Source organism: Kryptolebias marmoratus, linkage group LG20, assembly GCF_001649575.2.
Source record: "Kryptolebias marmoratus isolate JLee-2015 linkage group LG20, ASM164957v2, whole genome shotgun sequence".
NCBI classification, from domain to species: Eukaryota; Metazoa; Chordata; class Actinopteri; order Cyprinodontiformes; family Rivulidae; genus Kryptolebias; species Kryptolebias marmoratus.
The window spans coordinates 5,326,989-5,337,456 of record NC_051449.1 but is presented as its reverse complement, the minus strand read 5'-3'; the positions used below and the strand labels follow the sequence as shown (position 1 = coordinate 5,337,456).

At 41.1% G+C, this 10,468-nt stretch overlaps 1 protein-coding gene across 2 annotated transcripts in view; it reads right to left on the bottom strand.

Annotated features, from left to right (window-relative positions):
• Nucleotides 1-10,468, bottom strand: part of LOC108232920 (retinal-specific phospholipid-transporting ATPase ABCA4-like) — a 48,195-nt gene that overhangs the window by 34,103 nt on the left and 3,624 nt on the right. For both annotated transcript variants that reach the window (XM_025004805.2, XM_017411054.3), the window contains exons 2-8: nucleotides 9,036-9,148; nucleotides 8,767-8,860; nucleotides 8,440-8,581; nucleotides 8,216-8,355; nucleotides 7,361-7,488; nucleotides 6,577-6,774; nucleotides 2,299-2,388 (exon numbers count right to left, since the gene is read on the bottom strand). In XM_025004805.2, the coding sequence (XP_024860573.1) occupies nucleotides 2,299-2,388; nucleotides 6,577-6,774; nucleotides 7,361-7,488; nucleotides 8,216-8,355; nucleotides 8,440-8,581; nucleotides 8,767-8,860; nucleotides 9,036-9,101 (858 nt within the window). In that variant the 5' untranslated portion in view covers nucleotides 9,102-9,148. The remainder of the gene's footprint in view (nucleotides 1-2,298; nucleotides 2,389-6,576; nucleotides 6,775-7,360; nucleotides 7,489-8,215; nucleotides 8,356-8,439; nucleotides 8,582-8,766; nucleotides 8,861-9,035; nucleotides 9,149-10,468) is intronic.

The window sequence follows — 10,468 nt, the reverse complement described above, 5'->3', positions numbered from 1 at the left end:
TTAGGGCCTTTTGGCTCAGGGCTAAGGTTAGGGTCTCCTCAGGGTTGAAGTGGTAAGGGCATTATGGCTCAGGGCTAGGGTTAGAGTTTCCGCCTGGTTGAAGGGGTTAGGGCCTTTTGGCCCGGGGCTAAGGTTAGGGTCTCCTCAGGGTTGAAGTGGTAAGGGCATTATGGCTCAGGGCTAGGGTTAGGGTTTCCGCCTGGTTGAAGGGGTTAGGGCCTTTTGGCCCGGGGCTAGGGTTAGGGTATCCTCACAGTTTAAATGAGGTGGAAGTCATCCAGCAATGATTACATTTATTAATCCAGGTCGTCACTAATATTAAACCAGATTTTGTCAGTAATGACATGATCCTATAACCACCTCTTTAAATCTAAACTTTCTACATGAGTGTGCTCTTAACGCTCAAACAAGCTGCAATACAGCGCTAATTTCAGCCTCACTCACTCCCTCTTTCTTCATTTCTCTAACTTACAATATCTCCCACACACACATGCACACACTCATACCTACACACACAGTGAGCTGAAAAGGAGAGGTGGGTAATGAGAATATTTGGCTCGCCTTTCCGTCACCACGGTGACACAAAAGGTCCCACCTACAGGATGTCACCTCAAAAGAATGTCCCTTTTTCGTCTCGTCCTTCTTTTTCTGAATGCCTCCCACCCCTCTCTTTCTTTTCTGTCACCCCCGGCCAAAGTGTCAATGGGTTATGCCCCCCCCCCCAACACCCCCAGGGACACACAGTGAACGTGCTGAAGCACACGTCTCCTTACAGGTGTTTAATCAAACAAGATTATTTTAAGTTCAGAGGCGCAAACCTCTTGTGTTCAGGTTTCTAAAAATTCTCACAGATTTTGGCTAATCAAGTCTCTGCTGAAAGACAGCATTCCTGTTGGTGTTTTTAAAATGCAGGTAGTCATTTAGCTGAACATGTGGTAAAGCCTGATTCAGAGGCTGAATGTCCTGCAGCCAGAATTGTTATTCCAACATTAGCTGCAACTGATGAAAACTTTTAAAACACCAAAATGGAGAACAAAATGATCTAAAAATCAGCTTCTGTTCAATTTGCTAAATGTTTTTTTATATTCCTATTTATTTTAGTTGTAAATAATTCTGAATTACAGAGTTTTAATCTATTTTAAGAAATAGTTCAGAACTTTGAAGTGGGGCCCCATGAAAACATTTTGAACAATTAACATCTTACCTGTTCTAGATGACACCCTGAATGACTCAGTTTAGAGAAAAGGAGCTAATTATGACAAAACTGAAGAGTTAATGTTTGAATTCAACAGTGCCAAGGCCACAGTGGATAGCTGCTGTCCTAACCAACTATAATTTCAAATATTTCATAACAATTCATGCAAAAGCTATTTTATAAACCTTCATATCATGGTTGATTTCACATTACATCGGTAATACAGCAGAATTATTACGATACTTTTGCATGAGCCGCCCCTAAGTTCTATAGATAGCTGCAGCTGCTTCTTGTGCATGCAATTAATGATCACATTTTATGAAAATAACAGTGAAATCCAAAACTGACAGCAATGTGAAGGCTGATAAAATAACTGAAGCTAAAATATTGTTTTGCCCCGCTTGGACTAACTGTTACCTCACCAGCCGGTTCCGAATTAAACTCTATTTCTCCAAATTGAGGTAATTCAAAGAGCTATTCATTCAATTTACAGGCTTCTTATGTCCTGCTGGGTTGTAGAGAGACTGCATAGAACCTAACCTGGCTGTAATTGGGCAAAAGCTCTCCAGTTCATAACAAAAACCCACAACCACACATGCACAAATTACCTCCAAATGTCAATTTAGAGTAATCAATTGGCTGTGAGAGGCAAATAAAGTACCTAAAGAAAATGAATGCAAGCACACAGAAAGTTAAAAGCTTCTTACTGTGATGAACTAACCCCACTATGACACTGCGGCCAATTTCATATTGTTACTTTCTTATGTTTCCCATTTCTGTAGCATCATCCTCAGTTGCAATACATTAGTTCTTTTCTTTTACGTGTATTATTTAATTAAATGTGCATTCAAACGCAGAAAGTCTCACATACATCAGAACCAACAAAGACACGTCGGCCTTTGTACGGTACAAATGTGGATCGGTAACCCACACACGCAACCCCTCACATTGTTGAGCCCCATCGCTCAGCCTCCTCTGTGGCCAATCCTCAAACACAGAGCAGCGGAAAAGGCGAGTTTCCTGCAGGACTAAAAATACTGGTGCCTCTGATCCTGCAAGGGCCCAAGGAGAGGAGAAGGAGAAGCTTTCAGGAAAACACTTACAACTTGGATCTTCTCCGACGCTGCCCTGAGAGCCTGACCCCAAAAATGCAAGTCAATCCCGGGGGCTCTGCTGTCCAGAACCTGAGGCATCTGTGGAAACAAAATCACAAGATCCACTCAAGGAAAATATAAAAGAAGACATCTTTGTTCTTTAGTATCAAAATCCTAGTTTTTTAACGTTATGTCCCATGATGAGCTCAGACAGATAAACACATAAGGGTCTAAAAAGAATCCAGTTAAACAACAAGGGCTGGAAGCTTCCAAGAAGTGTTTTTCACTAAGGAAGGAAACTTTTTTTCTTTCTTCACACTGAATTTACGGGAATTGCAATTAGTAGCCTACTGGATAAAACATTGTCAGAGTATTCAATCATATTTTTTTATGCAAGTTGCATATGACAACTGAATAAAAATTGCTGAACCAATTTCTAACTTGAGATCAATCATTTGATACGAAATCACTTTATTGCCCCTGGAGCTCCCTCCATAGGTGACTTTCTGTTCTTGAGAATCCATCAGCAGAAGGTGTTCGAAAACGCCTGGTCAGGGCAAACCGCTGTGGGTGAGGAAACATCGCGCGCCAAGACAAACACACACATGAGATATCCTTCCTCCTGCATTCCTTGTGCCTGCATTTCAATGACCGAAGGAAGGAGGGAGGCAGTATGGTGGAGGGTGGGGAGAAAAAAAAAAAAAAGTGAGGGAATGGGAAGGGAGGGTGCTGAGAGGCTGATGGAGAAGGGAGTTGAAGCTTATTGAGTGTAGAAAAGTTGTTAAGTCAGAGGTCAGTACAGTAATAGGCTTTGAATTTAAAAGGCTAAATGACTCAGATGCTGCTTCTCCATCATGAATACTAAAGCTCAACAAACGTAGAATACCTTGAAGAAATACTCATCGCCCACCGCCTTCATGGCAGTCACCTTATGGTGAAAAGGGACCGAGTTATAGCTGTTTTGACGTCATGTGATTTAGTGAAATATTGTGAGACGTGTTAGCGCTCAGAGTGAATGACTCTCAGCTACTATCACACCAGATTTCAGCTCAAAATCTGCAAAATTAACTAAAACAGCATTTTTGTGCTGGCCGAGGTGATTAGCTGTGATGAATTGAGTTGACCCCAAAAGTTAATAAATTATAGACGTACATCCACTGATTGTTTTCTGAAAGTTTCATTAAACTCTGTCCAGGAGAGATTTTGCCAACGGTGCAGACAAACAAGCACACACAGACACAGATACGGGCAGAAACATAATTGCATAAACATAATTCCCCTTCGGCGGTGGGTGATAAAATTCAATAAAGACACATTTGCATATCAAATTAAACAGAGAAATATAATTATTAACATGAGGAATACAAAACAAAGGTTGCACTCCTTCACGATATGCACTACATGTGCAGTCAGGCTCGTTGCAATGCGATGTTCAAGAATAAATAAATGAATGCCAATCGTTGAACTGCTTGGCAACGAGGAGAAAAATGACCACATCACAGCCATTTCTTAAAGACAGGAAGAGGAAAACAACATGCTGGATAAGTAAGCTGAACATGTTGCCTGTCTTGAACCGGATCGCCTAATAGGTTTTGTTGTTGTTTTAAGACAGATAGCAACTTTTCTCTCAAATGGCAGCTAAAGAAATGACTATAAAATGAGTGAATCTGCACATCTGTCCAGCACTGATAACCCTCATGCTGAGGAGGGTTAGGTATCAAAATAAACAGGACAGAAAAAATCTATTTTAATCTCTAGCCTCATTCTTAGCATCAGTAAAAGAGATGGATAAAATCAGGAGAATTCACCTTCTGGGGAAGGTTTGTGGGCAATTATTTATTATCTTATTAATTAGTTGCTGATTTTTTTTCTGCCTGAATCAAAGCCTGGACTCTGGCTGTCACTGGAGCTTAATAACAAGTATTTTAAAAAAAAGGTAACATATCGTCAAAAAGATTTATAGATGCTTCAGTGAAATTAAAGGCCACCTTTCGTGCCAGAGTTTTAAACTAAGATCATCGTTTTGGTCAAACCTTGAAAATAAGAGAGTGTGTGTTATGAGTGACTCTCAGCTACTACCACATCAGAGTTTAGCAAAATATCTGTAAAACTGACTGATTTGTAGCCATTTTAGCATCTGCCTTCGCCTTCCGGTAGCAGGCGATAACAAACATGTTCTGATCTATATATAGCTTCTAATACAGACATCCAAGTTGGACTGTGTACCTATTTGTTTTTGGCCTCATGTACAAAATATTCTCATTATTGTAACCTGCATGTTAAAAAAAAAGAAAAAAAGCATAATCCCACTCCGTCGCTAACCCACAAATCGAGGTGAGTGAACTCTTCGGAGCAGCACACGTTGGCAGAGGGTTCGCACCAGACGCAGCATCTTTTCTTCCAGGATACCTTGCAGCCTGCATGCAGTTTCCCGGCTAAGCTCATTAGAGAAACAGGCCAAGAAGGATAATGTCGTACGAACTCCCTGAGCCAGTCAGCTGACTCGCCCCGCACAAACCGGAGCACAAACAAAACTGCGCAGAGGTCCGGAGTCACCTCTCGTTTCTCCAGATTTTCAACACACTTTCTGGGAATCCTTTAAAGTGGTCTTGATTGTTTTTATCATCTGCTGTCAAACGGTGAAGGTGGAGCCATAATGTTTGTGTGTGTGTGTGTTTGTGTGTCTGTTACCAAAATATTTCATGAACCACTGAACGGATCTGAACCCTCCTGAAGCCAGAGAGAGAGAGAGAGGTAGAGAAGCCCTTGTATCTTCGAGTCAGTTTGACCGAAGGCCACGAAACTTTTAACAGTTTAAAGTCAGCACTATCCGTCCGTTATCCAATTATTTCATGAACCACTAAATGTATTTTAACAAAACTTTCAGGAACTAATCCCTGGCTGAGGCTTCTACGACTGATTAACTTCTGAGGCCAACCCAAGACAAGATGGCATCCAACTGTCAAAACATAAAAATGGCTATAGTCCATTCAATTTACCAAATAATTGGCAAAAACAAAAATAGTGTGGCTGTAGCTGAGATTTATTCGCACTACATGCTCCAAACGCTGCTCATTGCACAAGATCTGTGCCTAAAACCTCAGAATTAACTGTTGGACTCAACACTGTTTGTTAGCAGAATATTTCACGAACCACTGAAGAAATTTTAATGCACTTTTCAAATATTAATTACTGAATGTATCCCTACAACTGATTAACCTTTGGAGTCAATCTAATTGAAGATAGTTGCCACAGCTAATAAAAAACGAGCCTCTTATTATTTTAGGACGATTTTAATATAAAACTGGCACAATTTATTCAGGTTTTCTAGCAGTCTTTCAATGGTTATCTTTAGATTTTTGGATGCTTTTTCACTCATTTCCAGAAATATTGCTCAGAACCATTCTATCAGCTTACAGAGAGAGACTGGCTATTTAAAAATGAAAAATAGGGATTCATACAGGTTGTCAAAAAGGGGAAATAGTAGCTATTTCTTTCTTTTTTTTTCTAACTACTATTACTTATATCAGTGTTTGAATTTTTTTCTTTAAACCTGCAGATGGATAGCTGTTTTTTTTTTAAGTAATGTTTTGTAATACAGTATATTAAAGTAAAAATTAAAAGTAGATTTTTAAAATGAACTGAAAAGATCTTTTGGGCTGCACATGCAGCAGTTTTGGCTTCGCCCCCGAACCTCGACACGTAACTTTCCACTAATGTCTGAATTTACACAGAACATGAACCGTAATGTGGACAAACTAGAACTGGAGTGACTGGATTTAAACTGAGAACAGAAGCTGAAGCAGACACAGGTTTTGCTGATCCAGTCGCAAATATGAAACATCTTTCAGGAAATAATTATGTAGACTCTGAGCTGAACAACAAACGTCTGCATTCTCTCTCTCTGCAGATGCTCCAAACTGACAGAGCCTGGCTCGATTAGAAAGAATGCGCGACCTTAAGATGGAGTGGGAGGATAAATGATGGCAGGGTACCGAGTAACATTTAAAAGTCTGCTGCCGTAAGATTGGGCTCTTCCAGACTTTGAAAGAGTGAAATGGTTTTAAAATTTCCTTTAAATTGCTCCTCGGTGAAATCACAGAGGTATACCTGCAAAGAAAGGAGCACATCACAAAGAGCCTGGAAGCTTTTTGGGCCATCTGAATGAGCAAAACCAGAAAAGAAATACAAAAAAACTTCAAACTGCCATCAGCCCTCAGAGGACATTTAGGTGGCAACTTTAAACTTGCTAATAAATGATTAAAAACGGTTCAGGAAGCTGCTAACCAGTTCAAAGATCTTGAAGAAGTCCAGATTGGCGTAGAGGATGTCCTCTATCCTCTGCAGCATCTGCTGGCTGAGGGCACACATGGCGTTGCGGACCCCATGGAGTCCCATCCGGCTGGGGAAGATGATGAAACGCTCCAGCAGAGCCTGGCTGCACGCGATGTTCTTCAGCTCCAGGTCTGGGACTCCAAATGCAAACTGGACAATGCAAAGAGGAAAGCAAGGGCAGAAGTTTGAATTTCAAAGAAGACCAGAGAAACTGTGTTTTCTGCACAACTGTTGGAACGATTCGGCTGAAACCCGGTAAAGAAGCTGAAACTGGGTTGTTATTTCTAAAAGAAGCAAAAGAGTTAAAATCTAAAGAAGCAAAATGCTACTTAAAAGCTAAAAGTAACTAAACACTAACTAAAAGTAGCAAAAACTATTTAACAGCTATAAGTAACAAAATGCTAACTTAAAGCTAATAGTAGCAAAAGGCAAGCTAAAAGTAGCAGAATGGTAGCTTAAGGCTAAAAGAAGCATAAGAAAACAAAAATAGATCAAGTAAAATGAAGCAGATTTCAATTAGAATAATGTTTTTGAGGAATTGAAGAGATCTCAATGTATTTCTTTAAGGAAACATGTAAAAAAAATGAAATATATTGAAAAGTACAAAAAAAATACAAAACAAGAAAACAATAGTGTGAATGCTGGATCAGTATTCACACAAACACTGTTCTATAAGACAGAGACTTATTTTCAGCTTTGGGATCGAGTCGTGTCGACTCGTAGGTGGGAACGTCACCTGTTCCAGGCGTATTTGTGCATTTACGAGCTGGTGAACCACAGACTCCGAGAGCCTGGCGTCTCTTAACAGGAAGGCCGTTAAAACCTCGTCATCCTTCAGAACATCACCAACCTTCAGCCCACGGCCTGTGTGGGGGGGGGGAATCATAAACACAGACGGTAAAATATCAGCGGCGCACAGAATACTGAGCAGAGCGGGACACAGCAGCTGAGAGGAAATGTCTCACAGCGTGTTAAAACGGCAGGAAGAAACAGAGCGTTCACAGAAAAATGTGCTCCTGCATAAAGAATAAGCAAAAGATATTACTACGTGTATTTAAGCCTAAATAAACACAAGTTAATTTCAGGGCAATATCTGAAAAATTGACTGGATTGTTGCCATTTTTCTTTTTGTTAATCTCAGTTAGCTATGGCAGCCATCTTGAATTGTAATGACTTCAAAAGTTAATCAAATTGTAGATAATTATGGTTATTTGTCCTCTCGGATGAGTTTTTTATTGTTGTATTGTGGTTTGTTGCCCCTGTTTCCAAGACAAATTTCTCCTATGGGAGACTAATAATTTATCTTATTCTTATTCTTTTGATATGAACTACCACAAAAATGAGAATACTGGCCAGTAAGAAGAGGGGAACTATATGAAAATGTTAAAATTAAAAACTGATAATAATTTTAATTCAGTTTAGAAAGCAACACCTGACGTCCTGCACAGACATTATTCCATCCCAGCTGAACAAATCTTCTGTTCAGATTATAAATCTGAAAACTAACTTTTAGAAATGATTTATTCATCATGTTGTCGAAACTTCCCTCACAGGAGAGTTAGACTGAGAAGTTCTCACACATTCCTTTTACCTGCAACTGCATAGGGGTTGTTGCGTAAAGTATCCATGAAGTTAGAGAAGGATGTGATATCATGCCAAAGCCTGCCGAGCTGCCCAACTTCTGCCTCATCCAGCAGAAGCTCCTGGACGTCAGCGTAGAACCGTGCCAGTCTGGGGTCAGCCAGAAACCAACAGTCTAAATGATTATTTGAATGTTACGGTGAGGTTTCCCAGGTTTACTGAGCTTGTGCTTACAAAGAGTTGTTATAGTTGGAAACGACGCCCGGTGACTCTCCCTGGGTTGGATATCTGAAGCAGGGGTTGTTGGCGTTGCAAAAGATACCCTGGATCCAGGGGAGAATCCCTGCCGAAGGCATGGCCTTGTTGGGGAAGTGACCTGAACAAACAGACATCACATCAGCAGGCACGTCCATACTCCCGACCTGATAGAAACAGACTTTCCAGAAGGGTTACTCTGTTAGTTTTCCCACGAAAAACAGACAGGAGAGTATGTTTTCATAGCTGAGTCGGAATTAGCAATGACAGCCGCTGAGGAGGGCTCTTTGGAATTTCATTTCTCACACTCATGTTGTTGGTACAGAGGGTTGGCCTTCCTCAGCCACACCAGACCGATGAACAGCAGCACTGGCCAGAAGATCTCCACCAGGAAGCGGATCTAGACAAAACCAGAAAAAAAAAAATCTTCATCTTCAATTTGACAGACTCCAAAAGTTCATCCGCTGCACATCCAATGAGATATTATAACGAGATATTTTGCTAACAGAGAGACAAACACATGCAACATTCACACAGAGACACAACAACTCCCTGATGCAGCGTTTTGGGCGTACCTTCTGTCTTTTGCGGAGAGTCCAGTTTTTCCACAGTAACAGGCGGATCTGAGAGCCTCTCTTCATCGCTCTGCAGCTCAACCCCTGGAGGGGGTCATCAGACTGTCATACACCTGCAGGCACACAACTTTAATGAAGATGACATTTATCTAACACACATGCTGTACAATAGACCAGCTCCCATTATCACTTATCTCATTAATTAAAGCGGTCAGTGAAAATATGAATAAATATTGTAAATCACCCATCACCACCTCGAAGTGGACTAAATTCAAAACTGAACCTTTATTATTAAAAAATCCCAGATACGCTTTGCACCGTTATGGTTATGACCACTCTATTCAGACATAAATGTCTGAGAAGAAATAATCAAATTAAGCACCATTTGGTGTTTCCCACCAAAACGGTCTCTTTCCCTCAGCTCCCGTGCTGAACGTCTGTGAGCTCCGGAGCATAAACAGAGAAAAGTGAGGCCACAGCGGACAGGATGAAGCTGAAAATTCCCATGAAATCAGCAGGGCTTTCTGCAGACCTCTGCAGATGTTTATATATAACTCCTGCCAAAATTTGGAAATATAACACTTTGTTTCTCTTCGTTTGGTGCTTTGTTCTTTGGTGGTGGATGCACCTAATATTCAACATTTCTCTGATGGAATATTGCTCTTGAATATTGGCAAGGAATACATACTGCTTGCTGCCTGCTCAGCTACTTTGGGCTCAGTACCTGTAAAACTGGCTGAACTGGAGCCATTTTTGTGTTTTCTAGGGTCAGTTGGCTGTGGAGGCCATCTTGAACAGGTTATCAGTTGTGAATGTCCACCCAATGATTACTTTCTGTCAGTTTCATCAAAATTAGTCAGGTGGTTCTTGTTTTTTTTTGGCTAACAAACGCAAGTGACTCCAATAGTTTAATGGCAAAGTTTTGAAAACCGATCTTGCCCTCAGTTGGTGCTCGGAGTTTGTGCTGGGAAGGACTCTCAGCTGCTACCACAACCAATTTTAGCTCAACATCTTTAAAAACTGATTAAGTTATAGCAATGTTTGTGTTTGATCAGCCCGCTGAGCTGCGGCAGCCACCGTAAATCGTACTGACTCCAAAAGTTAATCCGCTGTAGACGCACATCCATTGATTATTTTCCGAGAGTTTCGTCTGAACCCTTAAACCGGTTCATGAGACAGTTTGTCAACATTGCAGATAAAGGAACACGAACACGAGCAAAACGCTGCGGCACAACTTGGATAACAAAAACGGATGACGTTGCCTTCTTTTTAGCCAATTATTTTACCATCCATCCATCCATCCATTGTCTTCCGCTTATCCGGGGTCGGGTCGCGGGGGCAGCAGCCTAAGCAGGGAGACCCAGACTTCCCTCTCCCCAGCCACTTGGGCCAGCTCCTCCGGGGGAATCCCAAGGCGTTCCCAGGCCAGCAGA